This window comes from Rhinoraja longicauda, chromosome 18, assembly GCF_053455715.1.
Source record: "Rhinoraja longicauda isolate Sanriku21f chromosome 18, sRhiLon1.1, whole genome shotgun sequence".
Taxonomy (NCBI): Eukaryota; Metazoa; Chordata; class Chondrichthyes; order Rajiformes; family Arhynchobatidae; genus Rhinoraja; species Rhinoraja longicauda.
In genome coordinates, this window is record NC_135970.1 from 18,248,982 (window position 1) to 18,270,876 (window position 21,895).

Consider the following 21,895-nt stretch of genomic DNA (forward strand, 5'->3'; position numbering starts at 1 on the left):
GAGAGGATCTGCAGAGAAGAATGGGAGAAATTACCCAAATACAGGTATGCCAAGCTTGTAGCGTCACACCCAAGAAGACTTGAGGCTGTAATCGCTGCCAAAGGTGCCTCAACAAAGTACTGAGTAAAGGGTCTGAATACTTATGTAAATATGATATTTGAGTTATTTCTTTTTAGTTACTTTGGAAAAATTTCGAAACATCTTTTTTTGCTTTTTTATTATGGGGTATTGTGTGTAGATTGATGATAAACACAAAAAAAAAAATCAATTTTAAAATAAGGCTGTAACGTAACAAAATGTGGAAAAAGTGAAGGGGTCTGAATACTTTCTGAATGCACTGTAACTGCTGAAATAGAAATGGCGCTTGATTTTAAAGTGAAAACTTTTTAAGTACTAAAAGTCTGAAGACTTATTGAATAAGCACTGAACAGTGTATTTGTATATGCAGCATAGGCAAGAGTAAGCATTAGTTTTGACTGCTAGCACAGAAACACAACATGGAAAATGGATGTGAATGGATCGGATGAACAGGTTTGTTTTCCCAGAATGAACAGCAGCCCCCAATAAGTTGTATTTACATATTTTTAAATCTTGTTAAATATTTTGTTAGAGTGCACTTGAATTTTATTTTGACTTGTACAAAGATGTGCTCATTTGCTCCTGTGTAAAATGCAGGATCTCTAAAATCTTAACTCGGCACTTATAGTCGTTGCTTCAAAGCAAGCTGATTCAAAGCATGCTACAGTTAAAAACTAATCCTCAACCTAACTAGCTTTAAAGCAAAAATGATTAGAGCTGTTCCCTGTTATCTTCTCCATATAATAGAACAGCCAAGTGATCCGAGGCAACACTGGACACACAATCAACATCTTAAAACTCTTTTTGCTTCCGATCACGTGCAGTTGATAGCGAACACTTACTTTGGAGACTCGTTAAGTGGCACAGTCCGGATGTGTAATTTCTGAATCTCATCAATGGTTCCTATAGTTAAAGTGCTGTTGTTGGCCAAAGCCAAACTATAAGAACAAGAGAAAATTAAATATGGAGCACAGCAGTGAAAACACCCAGGATACAAACAGCTAGAATACAGAAATTTTATCACTCAGAAGCAGTTTTAAACAGATTTTCCAAAGTATTTCCCAGAACTTTTGTAATACGAAACCTTATGCATGATCTGTTTTCAGAATGTAAAATATGGAGATAGAATTCTTAAGAGGCAGTGGAAACATTCAATTGCAACATCTATCTATCTATCTATCTATCTATCTATCTATCTATCTATCTATCTATATCTATCTATCTATCTATCTATCTATATCTATCTATCTATATCTATATCTATCTATCTATCTATACTACTGAGTTTTAGTAGTATACTAGAAAAGAGGGCCCGTTGGGCCCGTCCCCACACCCCCCATTCTCACTCCCCCAGCCCCACTCTTACTCTCCAAGTGTGCCCGTTGGGCCCGGAAAAGAGGGCCCGTTGGGCCCGTCCCCACACCCCCCATTCTCTCCTCCCCCAGCCCCACTCTTACTCTCCAAGTGTGCCCGTTGGGCCCGTCCTCCTGATCTGTGTATGTCAAGTGACCACTATAGCCTTCATTCTTTTTTTTTTTCCCTAATCAGATGTTTGTTTGTTTTTTCCTAATCAGATGTGCAGTACTTTGGTCAACGTGGGTTGTTTTTAAATGTGCTATACAAATAAAACTGACTTGACTTGACTTGACTTGCAATAACAAAAAAGACTTCTTGGAAGCTTTTCGAAACAATGTAGCCGTCACAAGCTGAAAACTAAATCCTTGCTGAAAACTAAATCCTTTTCTGGAAACTTTTGGAAACAAATGTAGCCCCTTGAAGAAAAGGGTTAGAAATGAAAAATTTAAACTTTAATATCTCTCTAGCTTTAAAAAGGTAGCTTCAATTTGAACGAAAGTACTTACAATAGTTGCCCAGGTTAATGGTGAATACGGCGGTACAAAAATCGTAGCGCTTTGGTGTACCGTCTAGGAGGAGTAGGGTTTGTAAGTAATCTTCCGTACATACACATATACATACATACATACGGAATGTTGGACCGCAGAGTTTTAGTATTATATATAGATAGATAGACTAAAACTCAGATCTTGTGTTATATATATATATAACACTGATGTCGGCTGAATACGGCAATTCCGGCAAAACGGTGAACCGTAGCGCCACGATTTTTGTACCGCCTTAATCAGCATGCGGTTCGCTGCTGGAAAATGATATTTTTATTTAATTCGGACGCATATTTTTTAAGTTACAGAGGTTTAAAAGTGCTGCCCCCCCTGATTTATCGAAGTTTTGACAGAAGGGGGGCGCTGCGGTGCGGATTGTGATGTCACAATGCCCCTGTGAGATGGACTCGAGCTGACCCCCCTTCCCCCCCCCAGCGGTATTCAGCGTGTGACGTCACAATGCCCCTGTGCTACATTGTTGCGAAGAGCTGTCAAGTCAAGTCCATTTTATTTGTATAGCACATTTAAAAACAACCCACGTTGACCAAAGTGCTGTACATCTGATTAGGTACTAAGGAAAAAATGAAACATACAGTGGCACGCAAACAGTTCACAGCGCCTCCTCAATGAGCCTCAAACGCTAGGGAGTAGAAATAGGTTTTGAGCCTGGACTTAAAGGAGTCGATGGAGGGGGCAGTTCTGATGGGGAGAGGGATGCTCTTTCCACCCTCCCCCTCTCTCCCTCCCCCCTCCCCCCTTTCCCCCCTCCCCCCCTTTCCGCCCTCCCCTTCCACCCTCCCCTCCCCTCCCCCTCCCTCCCCCTTCCCTCCCCCCACTCCCCTTCCCCCTCCCCTCCTCCCTCCACACCTCCCTCCTCCCCCCCTCCCCCTTCCCTCCCTCCCCTTCTCCCGGTTACAATGTAAACCCTACGAGGACGGGCACAATGGGGAAAGAGGGGTACTGGGAAAAGGGGAGGTCCCCCTCCCTCCGCCCTTCCCCTCCCCCCTCCCTCCCCCTCCCCCTCTCTCCCTCCCCCTCTCTCCCTCCCCCCTTCCCCCCCTCCCCTTCCCCCCCTCCCCTCCCCTACCCCCTCCCTCCCCCTCCCCTCCTCCCTCCACACCTCTCTCTCTCCCCCTTCCCTCCCTCCCCTCCTCCCGGTTACAATGGAAACCCTACGAGGACGGGCCCAACGGGCACACTTGAGATGGGTGCTACAGTGAGAAGCACTATGTGACCGCGAATGTTTCAAAACAAGCACTTAAAAAGCACTTATCTCTTTTTAAAGTATATTTTTTTATTGCAAGTCACTTAACATACACAGATCAGCATTGGGCCCATATGCTCGTGGGCCACCGGGGCAAGTGTTTCGAAAAAAGCACTGAGAGTGTGTATGGGGAGAGAGAGAATGGGGGGGGGGTCTGTGAATGGGGACTGGGGACAACAGGGGTCGTTGCGGAGGGGGCTTGGTGGTGGGGGAAAGAGGGGTACTGGGAAAAGGGGAGGTCCCCACTTCCCCCATCAACCCCTTCCTCCCCCCTCCTTCCCACCTCCATCCCCACTCCCTCCCCCCCTCCCTCCCCCCTCAATCCCAACCTCCATCACCACTCAGCCCCTAACTCCCCCCCTCCCTCCTTCCCTCCATCCCACCCTCCCCCACTCCCTCCCCCCTCCCTCCACCATTCCATCCCTCTCCCCCTCCCCCCTCCTTCCACCATCCCTCCACCCCTCCCGGTTACAATGGAAACCCTACAGGGACGGGCCCAACGGGGAAAGAGGGGTACTGGGAAAAGGGGAGATCCCCCTCCCTCCCCCCTTCCCCCTCCCCCCTACCCCCCCTCCCCTCTCCCCCTCCCTCCCCCTACCCCTTCACTCCCCCCTTCCCCCCTCCCCTCCCTCCCCCCTCCTCCCTCCCTCCCCCTTCCCTCCCTCCCTCCCCTCCTCCCGGTTACAATGGAAACCCTACGAGGACGGGCCCAACGGGGAAAGAGGGGTACTGGGAAAAGGGGAGATCCCCCTCCCTCCCTCCCCCCTCACTCCCCCTTACCTCCCCCCTACCCCCCTCCCTCCCCTCTCCCTCCCTCCTCCCCCCTTCCCCCCCTCCCCTCCCCCTCCCCTCCCCTCCTCCCTCCACACCTCCCTCCTCCCTCCCTCCCCCTCCCCTCCCTCCCCTCCTCCCGGTTACAATGGAAACCCTACGAGCACAGGCCCAATGGGGAAAGAGGGGTACTGGGAAAAGGGGAGGTCCCCCTCCCTCCCCCCTCACTCCCTTCTCCCTCCCCCCTCCCTCCCCCTCCCCTTCCCCCCTCCCTCCCCTTCCCCCCTCCCCTCCCTCCCCCTCCCCCCTACCCCCTTCCCTCCCCTCTCCCTCCCTCCCTTCCCCCCTCCCCTCCCCCCCTCCCTCCCCCTCCCCTCCCCCCTCCACACCTCCCTACTCCCTCCCTCCCCCTTCCCTACCCCCACTCCCCTCCCGGTTACAATGGAAACCCTACGAGGACGGGCCCAACGGGCACACTTGTTCTAGTATAATACTAAAACTCTGTGTTCGTATGTATGTGTGTATGTACGGAAGATTCCGAAGTTTAACTTACAAACCCTACTCCTCCAAGACGGTACACCAAAGCGCTACGATTGGGCAACTATTGTAAGTACTTTCGTTCAAATTGAAGCTACCTTTTTAAAGCTAGAGAGATATTAAAGTTTAAATTTTCATTTCTAACCCTTTTCTTGAAAGGGCTTCAGCGCGTGATACATTTGTTTCCAAAAGTTTCCAGAAAAGGATTTAGTTTTCAGCTTGTGACGGCTACATTGTTTCGAAAACCTTCCAAGAAGTCTTTTTTGTTATTGCAAGTCAAGTCAAGTCAAGTCAAGTCAGTTTTATTTGTATAGCACATTTAAAAACAACCCACGTTGACCAAAGTGCTGCACATCTGATTAGGAAAAAAACAAAAACATCTGATTAGGGGGAAAAAAAAAAAAAAGGCTATAGTGGTCACTTGACATACACAGATCAGGAGGACGGGCCCAACGGGCACACTTGGAGAGTAAGAGTGGGGCTGGGGGAGGAGAGAATGGGGGGTGTGGGGACGGGCCCAACGGGCCCTCTTTTCTAGTATATAATACTAAAACTCTGCGTTCGTATGTATGTGTGTATGTACGGAAGATTCCGAAGTTTAACTTACAAACCCGACTCCTCCAAGACGGTACACCAAAGCGCTGGGCAACTATTGTAAGTACTTTCGTTCAAATTGAAGCTACCTTTTTAAAGCTAGAGAGATATTAAAGTTTAAATTTTCATTTCTAACCCTTTTCTTGAAGGGGCTTCAGCGCGTGATGGCTACATTTGTTTCCAAAAGTTTCCAGAAAAGGATTTAGTTTTCAGCTTGTGACGGCTACATTGTTTCGAAAAGCTTCCAAGAAGTCTTTTTTGTTATTGCAAGTCAAGTCAAGTCAAGTCAAGTCAGTTTTATTTGTATAGCACATTTAAAAACAACCCACGTTGACCAAAGTGCTGCACATCTGATTAGGAAAAAAAACAAAAACATCTGATTAGGAAAAAAAAAAAAAAAAGAAGGCTATAGTGGTCACTTGACATACACAGATCAGGAGGACGGGCCCAACGGGCACACTTGGAGAGTAAGAGTGGGGCTGGGGAGGAGAGAATGGGGGGTGTGGGGACGGGCCCAACGGGCCCTCTTTTCTAGTCTATCTATCTATCTATCTATCTATCTATCTATCTATCTATCTATCTATCTATCTATCTATCTATCTATCTATCTATCTATCTATCTATCTATCTATCTATCTATCTATATACTATTAAAACTCAGATCTTGAATATGTATATATATATTCCACTGATGTCGGCTGAATACGGCAATTCCGGCAAAACGGTGAACCGTAGCGCCACGATTTTTGTACCGCCTTAATCAGCATGCGGTTCGCTGCTGGAAAATGATATTTTTATTTAATTCGGAAGCATATTTTTTAAGTTACAGAGGTTTAAAAGTGCTGCCCCCCCCTGATTTATCGAAGTTTTGACAGAAGGGGGGCGCTGCGGTGCGGATTGTGATGTCACAATGCCCCTGTGAGATGAACTCGAGCTGACCCCCCTTCCCCCCCCAGCGGTATTCAGCGTGTGACGTCACAATGCCCCTGTGCTACATTGTTGCGAAGAGCTGTCAAGTCAAGTCCATTTTATTTGTATAGCACATTTAAAAACAACCCACGTTGACCAAAGTGCTGTACATCTGATTAGGTACTAAGGAAAAAATGAAATATACAGTGGCACGCAAACAGTTCACAGCGCCTCCTCAATGAGCCTCAAACGCTAGGGAGTAGAATAGGTTTTGAGCCTGGACTTAAAGGAGTCGATGGAGGGGCAGTTCTGATGGGGAGAGGGATGCTCTTTCCACCCTCCCCCTCTCTCCCTCCCCCCTCCCCCCTTTCCCCCCTCCCCCCCTTTCCGCCCTCCCCTTCCCTCCTCCCTCCTCCCTCCCTCCCCCTTCCCTCCCTCCCCTCCTCCGGTTACAATGGAATCCCTACGAGGACGGCCCAACGGGAAAGTGGGGTACTGGGAAAAGGGGAGAGCCCCCTCCCTCCCCCTTCCCCTCCCTCCCCCTCCCCCTACCCCCCCTCCCCTCTCCCCCACCCTCCCCACCCCCTCCCCCTACCCCCTCACTCCCCCTTCCCCCCTCCCCTCCCCCCCTCCCTCCCCCTCCCCACCTCCCTCCTCCCTCCCTCCCCTTCCCTCCCTCCCCTCCTCCCGGTTACAATGGAAACCCTACGAGGACGGGCCCAATGGGGAAAGAGGGGTACTGGGTAAAGGGAGGTCCCCCTCCTCCCCCCTTCCCCGCTCCCCTCCCCCTCCCTCCCCTACCCCCCTCCCTCCCTCCCCTCTCCCTCCCCCTACCCCATCCCCTCCCCCTCCTTCCCATCTCCCTCCACACCTCCCTCCTCCCTCCACACCTCCCTCCTCCCTCCCTCCCCCTTCCCTCCCTCCTGTCCTCCCGGTTACAATGGAAACCCTACGAGGACAGGCCCAACGGGGAAAGAGGGGAACTGGGAAAAGGGGAGGTCCCCCTCCTTCCCCCCTTCCCCCCTCCCCTCCCCTCCCAAACAGTTCACAGTACCTCCTCAATTAGCCTCAAAAGATAGGGAGTAGAAATAGGTTTTGAGCCTGGACTTAAAGGAGTCGATGGAGGAGGCAGTTCTGATGGGGAGAGGATGCTCTTTCAAACCTTCCCCTCTCTCCCTCCCCCTCCCCCCCCTCCCCCCTTTCCGCCCTCCCCTTCCCCCCCTCCCTCCCACCTCCCTCCTCCCTCCCTCCCTCCCTCCCTCCCCTCCTCCCGGTTACAATGGAAACCCTACAAGGACGGGCACAACGGGAAAGAGGGGTACTGGGAAAAGGGGAGGTCCTCCTCCCTCCCCCCCTTCCCTCTCCCCTTCCCCCTCCCCTTCCCCCCTCCCCTCCCTCCTCCCCCCTCCCTCCCCCCTACCCCCTCCCTCCCCTCTCCCTCCCCCCTCCCTCCCCCCTCCCATCCCACAACGGGTAAAGAGGGGTACTGGGAAAACAGGTGTCCCCCTCCCCCCTCCCTCCCCGCCTCCCGGTTACAATGGAAACCCTACGAGGACGGGCCCAACGGGCCCACTTGGTCTAGTATACTACTAAAACTCAGATGTTGTGTATATATATATATATAACACTGATGTCGGCTGAATACGGCAATTCCGGCAAAACGGTGAACCGTAGCGCCACGATTTTTGTACCGCCTTAATCAGCATGCGGTTCGCTGCTGGAAAATGATATTTTTATTTAATTCGGACGCATATTTTTTAAGTTACAGAGGTTTAAAAGTGCTGCCCCCCTGATTTATCGAAGTTTTGACAGAAGGGGGGCGCTGCGGTGCGGATTGTGATGTCACAATGCCCCTGTGAGATGGACTCGAGCTGATCCCCCTTCCCCCCCACCCCAGCGGTATTCAGCGTGTGACGTCACAATGCCCCTGTGCTACATTGTTGCGAAGAGCTGTCAAGTCAAGTCCATTTTATTTGTACAGCACATTTAAAAACAACCCACGTTGACCAAAGTGCTGTACATCTGATTAGGTACTAAGGAAAAAAATGAAACATACAGTAGCACGCAAACAGTTCACAGCGCCTCCTCAATGAGCCTCAAACGCTAGGGAGTAGAAATAGGTTTTGAGCATGGACTTAAAGGAGTCGATGGAGGGGGCAGTTCTGATGGGGAGAGGGATGCTCTTTCCACCCTCCCCCTCTCTCCCTCCCCCCTCCCCCCTTTCCCCCTCCCCCCCTTTCCGCCCTCCCCTTCCCCCCCTCCCTCCCCTCCTCCCTCCTCCCTCCCTCCCCCTTCCCTCCCTCCCCTCCTCCCGGTTACAATGGAATCCCTACGAGGACGGGCCCAACGGGGAAAGAGGGGTACTGAGAAAAGGGGAGAGCCCCCTCCCTTCCCCTCCCCCCTACCCCCCTCCCCTCTCCCCCTCCCTCCCCCTCCCCCCTCACTCCCCCCTTCCCCCCTCCCCTCCCCCCCTCCCTCCCCCCTCCTCCCTCCCTCCCCCTTCCCTCCCTCCCCTCCTCCCGGTTACAATGGAAACCCTACGAGGACGGGCCCAACGGGGAAAGAGGGGTACTGGGTAAAGGGGAGGTCCCCCTCCTCCCCCTTCCCCTCCCCCTCCCTCCCCCTACCCCCCTCCCTCCCTCCCCTCTCCCTCCCCCTACCCCCTCCCCTCCCCCCTCCTCCCCATCTCCCTCCACACCTCCCTCCTCCCTCCACACCTCCCTCCTCCCTCCCTCCCCCTTCCCTCCCTCCCGTCCTCCCGGTTACAATGGAAACCCTACGAGGACAGGCCCAACGGGGAAAGAGGGGAACTGGGAAAAGGGGAGGTCCCCCTCCTTCCCCCCTTCCCCCCTCCCCTCCCCTCCCAAACAGTTCACAGTACCTCCTCAATTAGCCTCAAAAGCTAGGGAGTAGAAATAGGTTTTGAGCCTGGACTTAAAGGAGTCGATGGAGGAGGCAGTTCTGATGGGGAGAGGGATGCTCTTTCAACCCTCCCCCCTACCCCCCTCCCCCCTTTCCGCCCTCCCCTTCCCCCCCTCCCTCCCCTCCTCCCTCCTCCCTCCCTCGCTCCCCTCCTCCCGGTTACAATGGAAAACCCTACAAGGACGGGCACAACGGGGAAAGAGGGGTACTGGGAAAAGGGGAGGTCCTCCTCCCTCCACCCCTTCCCTCTCCCCTTCCCCCCTCCCCCTTCCCCCTCCCCTCCCTCCCTCCCCCCTCCCTCCCCCCTACCCCCTCCCTCCCCTCTCCCTCCCCCCTCCCCTCCCCCCTCCCATCCCACAACGGGTAAAGAGGGAGGAGGTCGATGGAGGGGGCAGTTCTGACGGGGAGAGGGATGCTCTTTCCACCCTCCCCCTCTCTCCCTCCCCCCTCCCCCCTTTCCCCCCTCCCCCCCTTTCCGCCCTCCCCTTCCCGTCCTCCCTCCTCCCTCCCTCCCCCTTCCCTCCCTCCCCTCCTCCCGGTTACAATGGAATCCCTACGAGGACGGGCCCAACGGGGAAAGTGGGGTACTGGGAAAAGGGGAGATCCCCCTCCCTCCCCCCTTCCCCCTCCCTCCCCCCTCCCCCCTACCCCCCTCCCCCCTACCCCCCTCCCCTCTCCCCCTCCCTCCCCCCTCCCTCCCCCTACCCCCTCACTCCCCCCTTCCCCCTCCCCTCCCCCCTCCCTCCCCCTCCCCACCTCCCTCCTCCCTCCCTCCCCCTTCCCTCCCTCCCCTCCTCCCGGTTACAATGGAAACCCTACGAGGACGGGCCCAATGGGGAAAGAGGGGTACTGGGTAAAGGGGAGGTCCCCCTCCTCCCCCCTTCCCCCTCCCCTCCCCCTCCCTCCCCCTACCCCCCTCTCTCCCTCCCCTCTCCCTCCCCCTACCCCATCCCCTCCCCCCTCCTTCCCCATCTCCCTCCACACCTCCCTCCTCCCTCCACACCTCCCTCCTCCCTCCCTCCCCCTTCCCTCCCTCCCGTCCTCCCGGTTACAATGGAAACCCTACGAGGACAGGCCCAACGGGGAAAGAGGGGAACTGGGAAAAGGGGAGGTCCCCCTCCTTCCCCCCTTCCCCCCTCCCCTCCCAAACAGTTCACAGTACCTCCTCAATTAGCCTCAAAAGCTAGGGAGTAGAAATAGGTTTTGAGCCTGGACTTAAAGGAGTCGATGGAGGAGGCAGTTCTGATGGGGAGAGGGATGCTCTTTCAAACCTTCCCCTCTCTCCCTCCCCCCTCCCCCCTTTCCGCCCTCCCCTTCCCCCCCTCCCTCCCCTCCTCCCTCCTCCCGGTTACAATGGAAACCCTACAAGGACGGGCACAACGGGGAAAGAGGGGTATTGGGAAAAGGGGAGGTCCTCCTCCCTCCCCCCCTTCCCTCTCCCCTTCCCCCCTCCCCCTCCCCCTTCCCCCCTCCCCTCCCTCCCTCCCTCCCCCCTACCCCCTCCCTCCCCTCTCCCTCCCCCCTCCCCTCCCCCCACCCATCCCACAACGGGTAAAGAGGGGTACTGGGAAAACAGGTGGTCCCCCTCCCCCCCTCCCTCCCCGCCTCTCGGTTACAATGGAAACCCTAAGAGGACGGGCCCAACGGGCCCACTTGGTCTAGTATACTATTAAAACTCAGATGTTGTATCTATATATATATATTCCACTGATGTCGGCTGAATACGGCAATTCCGGCAAAACGGTGAACCGTAGCGCCACGATTTTTGTACCGCCTTAATCAGCATGCGGTTCGCTTCTGGAAAATGATATTTTTATTTAATTCGGACGCATATTTTTTAAGTTACAGAGGTTTAAAAGTGCTGCCCCCCCTGATTTATCGAAGTTTTGACAGAAGGGGGGCGCTGCGGTGCGGATTGTGATGTCACAATGCCCCTGTGAGATGAACTCGAGCTGACCCCCCTTCCCCCCCCAGCGGTATTCAGCGTGTGACGTCACAATGCCCCTGTGCTACATTGTTGCGAAGAGCTGTCAAGTCAAGTCCATTTTATTTGTATGGCACATTTAAAAACAACCCACGTTGACCAAAGTGCTGTACATCTGATTAGGTACTAAGGAAAAAAATGAAACATACAGTGGCACGCAAACAGTTCACAGCGCCTCCTCAATGAGCCTCAAACGCTAGGGAGTAGAAATAGGTTTTGAGCATGGACTTAAAGGAGTCGATGGAGGGGGCAGTTCTGATGGGGAGAGGGATGCTCTTTCCACCCTCCCCCTCTCTCCCTCCCCCCTCCCGCCCCCTCCCCCCTACCCTCTCCCCCTCCCTCCCCCCTACCCTCTCCCCCTCCCTCCCCCCTCCCTCCCCCTACCCCTCACTCCCCCCTTCCCCCCTCCCCTCCCCCCCTCCCTCCCCCTCCCCACCTCCCTCCTCCCTCCCTCCCCCTTCCCTCCCTCCCCTCCTCCCGGTTACAATGGAAACCCTACGAGGACGGGCCCAATGGGGAAAGAGGGGTACTGGGTAAAGCGGAGGTCCCCCTCCTCCCCCCTTCCCCCTCCCCTCCCCCTCCCTCCCCTTACCCCCCTCCCTCCCTCCCCTCTCCCTCCCCCATCCCCTCCCCCCTCCTTCCCCATCTCCCTCCACACCTCCCTCCTCCCTCCACACCTCCCTCCTCCCTCCCTCCCCCTTCCCTCCCTCCCGTCCTCCGGTTACAATGGAAACCCTACGAGGACAGGCCCAACGGGGAAAGAGGGGAACTGGGAAAAGGGGAGGTCCCCCTCCTTCCCCCCTCCCCTCCCCTCCCAAACAGTTCACAGTACCTCCTCAATTAGCCTCAAAAGCTAGGGAGTAGAAATAGGTTTTGAGCCTGGACTTAAAGGAGTCGATGGAGGAGGCAGTTCTGATGGGGAGAGGGATGCTCTTTCAAACCTTCCCCTCTCTCCCTCCCCCCTCCCCTCCTCCCCCCTTTCCGCCCTCCCCTTCCCCCCCTCCCTCCCCTCCCTCCCTCCTCCCTCCTCCCTCCCTCCCTCCCTCCCCTCCTCCCGGTTACAATGGAAACCCTACAAGGATGGGCACAACGGGGAAAGAGGGGTACTGGGAAAAGGGGAGGTCCTCCTCCCTCCCCCCCTTCCCTCTCCCCTTCCCCCTCCCCTCCCTCCCTCCCCCCTACCCCCTCCCTCCCCTCTCCCTCCCCCCTCCCCTCTCCCCTCCCATCCCACAACGGGTAAAGAGGGGTACTGGAAAACAGGTGGTCCCCCTCCCCCCTCCCTCCCCGCCTCCCGGTTACAATGGAAACCCTACGAGGACGGGCCCAACGGGCCCACTTGGTCTAGTATACTACTAAAACTCTGATCTTGTAGCTTTATATATATATTCCACTGATGTCGGATGAATACGGCAATTCCGGCAAAACGGTGAACCGTAGCGCCACGATTTTTGTACCGCCTTAATCAGCATGCGTTACGCTGCTGGAAAATGATATTGTTATTTAATTCGGTGCCCCCCCTGATTTATCGAAGTTTTGACAGAAGGGGGGCGCTGCGGTGCGGATTTATTCTTCATTGTGATGTCACAATGCCCCTGTGAGATGAACTCGAGCTGACCCCCCTCCCCCCCCCCAGCGGTATTCAGCGTGTGACGTCACAATGCCCCTGTGCTACATTGTTGCGAAGAGCTGTCAAGTCAAGTCAATTTTATTTGTATAGCACATTTAAAAACAACCCAACGGGAAAGAGGGGTACTGGGAAAAGGGGAGAGCCCCCTCCCTCCCCCCTTCCCCCTCCCATCCCCCCTCCCCCCTCCTCCCCCCCTACCCCCCCTCCCCTCTCCCCCTCCCTCCCCCCCTCCCTCCCCCCTCCCTCCCCCCTCCCTACCCCCTCACTCCCCCCTCCCCCCCTCCCCTCCCCCTCCCCTCCTCCCTCCACACCTCCCTCCTCCCTCCCTCCCCCTTCCCTCCCTCCCCTCCTCACGGTTACAATGGAAACCCTACGAGGACGGGCCCAACGGGGAAAGAGGGGTACTGGGAAAAGGGGAGGTCCCCCTCCCCCTTCCCCCCTCCCTCCCACCTCCCTCAACAAAGAATGCTGTTTATTTTAAAGTAAAATAGACCCCTCTCCTCTCTCCCCCCCTTTCCTCTCCTCTCTCCCCTCTCCTCTCCCCCCTCTCCTCTCCCCCCTCTCCTCTCCCCCCTCTCCTCTCCCCCCTCTCCTCTCCCCCCCTCCTCCTCTCCCCCCCTCCTCCTCTCCCCCTCCCTCCTCCCCCCCCTCCCTCCTCCCCTCCTCCTCTCCCCCCCTCCTGCTCTCCCCCCCCCTCCCCCCCCTTCCCCCCTACCCCTCCCCTCCCCCCCTTCCCCCCTACCCCTCCCCTCCCCCCCTCCTCTCCCCCCCCTCCTCTCCCCAAAGCGGAAGTGTAGTCGCCGTCGCCTCTCCCGCTGTTTGATTTCATTTATAACAAAGACATTTATTTAAAATTAGGAATGTGATTTTCATTAAGTTTGATTTTATTTATTTAAAAAAAGCTGCTGCTCTATAGATAAGTTTATTTCCTTTTCAACAAAGAACGCTGTTTATTTTAAAGTAAAAACGCGGTTTTTTTCATTGGGTTTCACCCTCCCTGTTAGCGCCCGATTGGTTGGGTCTTTACGTGGGGTACAGTGATTGGCTCCACCATCCCTGTTAGCACCCGATTGGCTGGGTCTCTACGTGGGGTGCAGTGATTGGCTCCACCCTCCCTGTTAGCGCCCGATTGGCTGGGTCTCTACGTGGGGTGCAGTGATTGGCTCCACCCTCCCTGTTAGCGCCCGATTGGCTGGGTCTCTACGTGGGGTGCAGTGATTGGCTCCAACCTCACACTCGATGTGGGTGGAGCAGTTGATTTGAACTGACACCAACTGCCGTAACCAACAGTCCACCGTGCTGCTGGTTGAGGACAGGCTCCAGCATCGCTCAGGAGGGCAGTTTAATCCAAATACAGAAAGAATATTTATAGATAAGTTTCTTATCATTTCCAACAGAAAAATTACTTTTATTTTAAACGGTACGAGATTTCCATTGCATTTAATTTTATTTTAAAAAAAAGATAAAAGACAGAGATTTCATAGATAAGTTTACTTTCTTTTTTAACAAAAGAACATTTATTTCACATAAGTTTAATTTCATTTATAACAAAGACATAAGCTGCTGCTCTATAGACAAGTTTAATTTCTTTTTCAACAAAGGATGCTGTTTATTTTAAAGTAAAATAGGCCCCTCTCCTCTCTCCCCCCTCTCCTCTCCTCTCTCCCCCCCTCTCCTCTCCTCTCTCCCCCCCCTCTCCTCTCCTCTCTCCCCCCCCTCTCCTCTCCTCTCTCCTCTCCTCTCTCCCCCCCTCTCCTCTCCCCCCTCTCCTCTCCCCTCCCTCCCCCCTCCCTCCCCCCCCCCCCACCCCCCTCCCCTCTCCCCCTCCCTCCCCCCTCCCTCCCCCTCACCCCTACCCCCTCACTCCCCCCTCCCCTCCCTCTCCCTCCCCTCCTCCCTCCACACCTCCCTCCCTCCCCCTTCCCTCCCTCCCCTCCTCCCGGTTACAATGGAAACCCTACGAGGACGGGCCCAACGGGGAAAGAGGAGTACTGGGAAAAGGGGAGGTCCCCCTCCCTCCCCCCTCCCTCCCCCCTTCCCCCTCCCCTCCCCCCTCTCCCTCCCCATCCCTCCCCCCTACCCCCCTCCCTCCCCTCCCCTCCTCCCTCCACACCTCCCTCCTCCCTCCCTCCCCCTTCCCGCCCTCCCCTCCTCCCGGTTACAATGGAAACCCTACGAGGACGGGCCCAACGGGGAAAGAGGGGTACTGGGAAAAGGGGAGGTCCCCATCCCTCCCTCCCCCCTACCCACCTCCCTCCCCTCTCCCTCCCCCCCTTCCCTCCTCCCTTCCCCCATCCCCTCCCCCCTCCCATCCCCCCCTCTCCCCCCTCCCTCCCCCTACCCCCCTCCCTCCCCCCCTCCCCCAACCCTCCCCCTTTCCTCCCCTCCCGGTTACAATGGAAACCCTACGAGGACGGGCCCAACGGGGAAAGAGGGGTACTGGGAAAATGGGAGGCCACCTCCCTCCCCCTTCCCTCCACCTCCCCCCCTTCCCCCTTCACCCCTCCCCTCCCCCCCTTCCCTCCCCTCCTCCCTCCACACCTCCCTCCCTCCCCCCACCCTCCCCGCCTCCCGGTTACAATGGAAACCCTACGAGGACGGGCCCAACGGGGAAAGAGGGGTACTGGGAAAACGGGTGGTCCCCCTCCCTCCCCTCTCCCTCCCCCCCTTCCCCCCTTCCCCCTCCCCCCTCCACTCCTCCCTTCCCTCCCCCCCACTCCCCTCCCGGTTACAGTGGAAACCCTACGAGGACGGGCACAACGGGGAAAGAGGGGTACTGGGAAAAGGGGAGGTCCCCCTCCCTCCCCCTTCCCCATCCCCTCCCCCCTCCCTCCCCCCTCCCTCCCCCCCCTACTCCCCTCCCTCCCCTCTCCCTTCCCCCTCCCCCTCCCCTCCTCCCTCCACACCTCCCTCCTCCCTCCCTCCCCCTTCCCTCCCTCCCCTCCTCCCGGTTACAATGTAAACCCTACGAGGACGGGCCCAACGGTGAAAGAGGGGTACTGGGAAAAGGGGAGTTCCCCCTCCCTCCGCCCTTCCCCTCCCTCCCCTTCCCCCCTCTCCCTTCCCCCCCCTCCGCCCCCCTCCCCTCCCCCCTCCCCTCCCTCCCTCCCCCTCCGCTCCTCCCTCCACACCTCCCTCCTCCCTCCCTCCCCCTTCCCTCCCTCCCCTCCCGGTTACAATGGAAACCCTACGAGGACGTGCCCAACGGGGAAAGAGGGGTACTGGGAAAAGGGGAGGTCCCCCTCCCTCCCCCTTCCACCCTCCGTCCCTCCCCCCTTCCCCCCACCCCTCCCCCTCTCCCTCCCCCCGCCCTCCACCTCCCCCTCCCCCCCTCCCTCCCCCTCCCCTCCTCCCTCCACACCTCCCTCCTCCCTCCCTCCCCCCTCCCTCCCTGCCTCACGGTTACAATGGAAACCCTACGAGGACGGGCCCAACGGGGAAAGGGGTGTGCTGGGGAAAGGGGGGAGGGTAGAGTAAGAGTGTATCTGGGGGAGAGAGAATGAGGGGGTCTGAGAATGGGGACTGGGGAGGGGGACAACAGGGGGCTTGGTGGTTTGGGAAAGAAGAGTACTGGGAAAAGGGGAGGTCCCCCTCCCTCCCCACTCTTCTCCCTCCCTCATCCCTCCCTCCCTCCCGTCCCAGCAGCGCTGACTGCCGGGAGGTGTAGTCGCCGTCGCCTCTCCCGCTGTTTGATTTCATTTATAACAAAGACATTTATTTAAAATGAGGAATGTGATTTTATTTATTTTAAAAAAGCTGATGCTCTATAGATAAGTTTATTTCCTTTTCAACAAAGAACGCTGTTTATTTTAAAGTAAAATAGACCCTCCCCCCCACCCCCCTCCCTCCCCTCTCCCTCCCCATCCCCCTTCCCCCTCCCTCCCCCCTCCCTCCCCGCCTCCCGGTTACAATGGAAACCCTACGAGGACGGGCCCAACGGGCCCACTTTGTCTAGTCTATATACTACTAAAACTCAGATCTTGTGTTATATATATATATAACACTGATGTCGGCTGAATACGGCAATTCCGGCAAAACGGTGAACCGTAGCGCCACGATTTTTGTACCGCCTTAATCAGCATGCGGTTCGCTGCTGGAAAATGATATTTTTATTTAATTCGGACGCATATTTTTTAAGTTACAGAGGTTTAAAAGTGCTGCCCCCCCTGATTTATCGAAGTTTTGACAGAAGGGGGGCGCTGCGGTGCGGATTGTGATGTCACAATGCCCCTGTGAGATGGACTCGAGCTGACCCCCCTTCCCCCCCCCAGCGGTATTCAGCGTGTGACGTCACAATGCCCCTGTGCTACATTGTTGCGAAGAGCTGTCAAGTCAAGTCCATTTTATTTGTATAGCACATTTAAAAACAACCCACGTTGACCAAAGTGCTGTACATCTGATTAGGTACTAAGGAAAAAATGAAACATACAGTGGCACGCAAACAGTTCACAGCGCCTCCTCAATGAGCCTCAAACGCTAGGGAGTAGAAATAGGTTTTGAGCCTGGACTTAAAGGAGTCGATGGAGGGGGCAGTTCTGATGGGGAGAGGGATGCTCTTTCCACCCTCCCCCTCTCTCCCTCCCCCCTCCCCCCTTTCCCCCCTCCCCCCCTTTCCGCCCTCCCCTTCCACCCTCCCCTCCCCTCCCCCCTCCCTCCCCCTTCCCTCCCCCCACTCCCCTTCCCCCTTCCCCCTCCCCTCCTCCCTCCACACCTCCCTCCTCCCCCCTCCCCCTTCCCTCCCTCCCCTTCTCCCGGTTACAATGTAAACCCTACGAGGACGGGCACAATGGGGAAAGAGGGGTACTGGGAAAAGGGGAGGTCCCCCTCCCTCCGCCCTTCCCCTCCCCCCTCCCTCCCCCTCCCCCTCTCTCCCTCCCCCTCCCCCTCTCTCCCTCCCCCCTTCCCCCCCTCCCCTTCCCCCCCTCCCCTCCCCTACCCCCTCCCTCCCCCTCCCCTCCTCCCCTCCCCTACCCCCTCCCTCCCCCTCCCCTCCTCCCTCCACACCTCTCTCTCTCCCCCTTCCCTCCCTCCCCTCCTCCCGGTTACAATGGAAACCCTACGAGGACGGGCCCAACGGGCACACTTGAGATGGGTGCTACAGTGAGAAGCACTATGTGACCGCGAATGTTTCAAAACAAGCACTTAAAAAGCACTTATCTCTTTTTAAAGTATATTTTTTTATTGCAAGTCACTTAACATACACAGATCAGCATTGGGCCCATATGCTCGTGGGCCACCGGGGCAAGTGTTTCGAAAAAAGCACAGAGAGTGTGTATGGGGAGAGAGAGAATGGGGGGGGGGTCTGTGAATGGGGACTGGGGACAACAGGGGTCGTTGCGGAGGGGGCTTGGTGGTGGGGGAAAGAGGGGTACTGGGAAAAGGGGAGGTCCCACTTCCCCCATCAACCCCTTCCTCCCCCCTCCTTCCCACCTCCATCCCCACTCCCTCCCCCCCTCCCTCCCCCCTCAATCCCAACCTCCATCACCACTCAGCCCCTAACTCCCCCCCTCCCTCCTTCCCTCCATCCCACCCTCCCCCACTCCCTCCCCCCTCCCTCCACCATTCCATCCCTCTCCCCCTCCCCCCTCCTTCCACCATCCCTCCACCCCTCCCGGTTACAATGGAAACCCTACAGGGACGGGCCCAACGGGGAAAGAGGGGTACTGGGAAAAGGGGAGATCCCCCTCCCTCCCCCCTTCCCCCTCCCCCCTACCCCCCCTCCCCTCTCCCCCTCCCTCCCCCTACCCCTTCACTCCCCCCTTCCCCCCTCCCCTCCCTCCCCCCTCCTCCCTCCCTCCCCCTTCCCTCCCTCCCTCCCCTCCTCCCGGTTACAATGGAAACCCTACGAGGACGGGCCCAACGGGGAAAGAGGGGTACTGGGAAAAGGGGAGATCCCCCTCCCTCCCTCCCCCCTCACTCCCCCTTACCTCCCCCCTAACCCCCTCCCTCCCTCCTCCCCCCTTCCCCCCCTCCCCTCCCCCTCCCCTCCCCTCCTCCCTCCACACCTCCCTCCCTCCCCCTCCCCTCCCTCCCCTCCTCCCGGTTACAATGGAAACCCTACGAGCACGGGCCCAATGGGGAAAGAGGGGTACTGGGAAAAGGGGAGGTCCCCCTCCCTCCCCCCTCACTCCCTTCTCCCTCCCCCCTCCCTCCCCTTCCCCCCTCCCCTCCCTCCCCCTCCCCCCTACCCCCTTCCCTCTCCCTCCCTCCCTTCCCCCCTCCCCTCCCCCCCTCCCTCCCCCTCCCCTCCCCCCTCCACACCTCCCTACTCCCTCCCTCCCCCTTCCCTACCCCCACTCCCCTCCCGGTTACAATGGAAACCCTACGAGGACGGGCCCAACGGGCACACTTGTTCTAGTATACTATTAAAACTCAGATCTTGAATATATATATATATATTCCACTGATGTCGGCTGAATACGGCAATTCCGGCAAAACGGTGAACCGTAGCGCCACGATTTTTGTACCGCCTTAATCAGCATGCGGTTCGCTGCTGGAAAATGATATTTTTATTTAATTCGGACGCATATTTTTTAAGTTACAGAGGTTTAAAAGTGCTGCCCCCCCTGATTTATCGATGTTTTGACAGAAGGGGGGCGCTGCGGTGCGGATTGTGATGTCACAATGCCCCTGTGAGATGAACTCGAGCTGACCCCCCCTTCCCCCCCAGCGGTATTCAGCGTGTGACGTCACAATGCCCCTGTGCTACATTGTTGCGAAGAGCTGTCAAGTCAAGTCCATTTTATTTGTATAGCACATTTAAAAACAACCCACGTTGACCAAAGTGCTGTACATCTGATTAGGTACTAAGGAAAAAAATGAAACATACAGTGGCACGCAAACAGTTCACAGCGCCTCCTCAATGAGCCTCAAACGCTAGGGAGTAGAAATAGGTTTTGAGCCTGGACTTAAAGGAGTCGATGGAGGGGGCAGTTCTGATGGGGAGAGGGATGCTCTTTCCACCCTCCCCCTCTCTCCCTCCCCCCTCCCCCCTTTCCCCCCTCCCCCCCTTTCCGCCCTCCCCTTCCCGTCCTCCCTCCTCCCTCCCTCCCCTTCCCTCCCTCCCCTCCTCCCGGTTACAATGGAATCCCTACGAGGACGGGCCCAACGGGGAAAGTGGGGTACTGGGAAAAGGGGAGATCCCCCTCCCTCCCCCCTTCCCCCTCCCTCCCCCCTCCCTCCCCTCTCCCCCTCCCTTCCCCCTCCCTCCCCCTACCCCCTCACTCCCCCCTTCCCCCCTCCCCTCCCCCCCTCCCTCCCCCTCCCCACCTCCCTCCTCCCTCCCTCCCCCTTCCCTCCCTCCCCTCCTCCCGGTTACAATGGAAACCCTACGAGGACGGGCCCAATGGGGAAAGAGGAGTACTGGGTAAAGGGGAGGTCCCCCTCCTCCCCCCTTCCCCCCTCCCCTCCCCCTCCCTCCCCCTACCCCCCTCCCTCCCTCCCCTCTCCTCCCCCTACCCCATCCCCACCCCCCTCCTTCCCCATCTCCCTCCACACCTCCCTCCTCCCTCCACACCTCCCTCCTCCCTCCCTCCCCCTTCCCTCCCTCCCGTCCTCCCGGTTACAATGGAAACCCTACGAGGACAGGCCCAACGGGGAAAGAGGGGAACTGGGAAAAGGGGAGGTCCCCCTCCTTCCCCCCTTCCCCCCTCCCCTCCCCTCCCAAACAGTTCACAGTACCTCCTCAATTAGCCTCAAAAGCTAGGGAGTAGAAATAGGTTTTGAGCCTGGACTTAAAGGAGTCGATGGAGGAGGCAGTTCTGATGGGGAGAGGGATGCTCTTTCAAACCTTCCCCTCCCTCCCCCCTCCCCCCCTCCCCCCTTTCCGCCCTCCCCTTCCCCCCCTCCTCCCTCCTCCCTCCCTCCCTCCCTCCCCTCCTCCCGGTTACAATGGAAACCCTACAAGGACGGGCACAACGGGGAAAGAGGGGTACTGGGAAAAGGGGAGGTCCTCCTCCCTCCCCCCCTTCCCTCTCCCCTTCCCCCCTCCCCCTTCCCCCCTCCCCTCCCTCCCTCCCCCCTCCCTCCCCCTTACCCCCTCCCTCCCCTCTCCCTCCCCCCTCCCCTCCCCCCTCCCATCCCACAACGGGTAAAGAGGGGTACTGGGAAAACAGGTGGTCCCCCTCCCCCCTCCCTCCCCGCCTCCCGGTTACAATGGAAACCCTACGAGGACGGCCCAACGGGCCCACTTGGTCTAGTATACTATTAAAACTCAGATCTTGTAGGTTTGTATCAGGATTTGTGTATATATCAGTGATTCCGGCAAAACGGTAAACCGTGGCGCCACGGTTTTTGCACCGCCTTGATCACCAACCTCCCGGCTGACCGGCCGCGATATTTTCATTTAATTTGTTCGTATGTTTTTAAAGTTACAGAGGTTTTAAAGCGCTGCCCCCCCCCATATTGAAGTTTCTATAGAGGGCGCTGCGGTGCGGATTTAGTCTTCAGCGTGTGATGTCACAATGGACAACCAGCTGCTATTGGGTGTCTGCTCTTTACAAATTTACATCTTTTTATTTTTAACCTTTTTTTTCAAAGGTCTTCAGCTTGTGACGTCACAATGCTTGTGCTACATTGTAGTGAAAGGAAACTGATTGTTTTTTAAAGTTGTGTTTTTTATTGCAAGTCATTTAACATACACAGATCAGCATGGGGCCCCTATGCTCGTGGGCCACCGGGCAAGTGTTTCGAAAAAAGAAAGGGGAGGTCCCCCTTCCCCCCTCAACCCCTCCCTCCCCCCTTCCCCCCTCCCCTCCCCCCTCCCTCCAACTCCCCCCTTCCCACCGGGGCAAGTGTTTCGAAAAAAGAAAGGGGAGGTCCCCCTTCCCCCCTCAACCCCTCACTTCCCCCCTCCCCTCCCCCCTCCCTCCCCCCTCCCTCCAAATCCCCCCTTCCCCCCTCCCCTCCCACCCCTTCCCCCCTCCCCTCCCACCCCTTCCCCCCTCCCCTCCCACCCCTTCCCCCCTCCCCTCCTACCCCTTCCCCCCTCTCCTCCCCCCCTCTATCCCCCTCCCTCCCTCCCTCCCTCCCTCCCCGCCTCCCAGTTACAATGGAAACCCTACGGGGACGGGCCCAACGGGCACACTCGTGCTAGTTCAGAATAAAACTGAATAATGGTTTTGGAAAAAAGATTACAGGGCTTTCGGGAAGAAATTTAGGGATATGGAGAACCTGCAAAAACGGGTTTCGTTTAAATACAGCGCGGAAACAGGCTCTTCGGCCCATCAAGTCCGTGCTGACCAGCGCACATTAACACTTTCCTACACACACCAGGGACAATTTACAATTATACCAAGCCAATTAGCTAC

At 56.9% G+C, this 21,895-nt stretch overlaps 1 protein-coding gene across 1 annotated transcript in view; it reads right to left on the reverse strand.

The window, feature by feature from the left end:
- ddb1 (damage-specific DNA binding protein 1) overlaps positions 1-21,895 on the reverse strand; it is a 78,536-nt gene that overhangs the window by 20,558 nt on the left and 36,083 nt on the right. Inside the window, exon 17 of the mRNA XM_078415203.1 lies at positions 921-1,016. Coding sequence (XP_078271329.1) covers positions 921-1,016 — 96 coding nt within the window. The remainder of the gene's footprint in view (positions 1-920; positions 1,017-21,895) is intronic.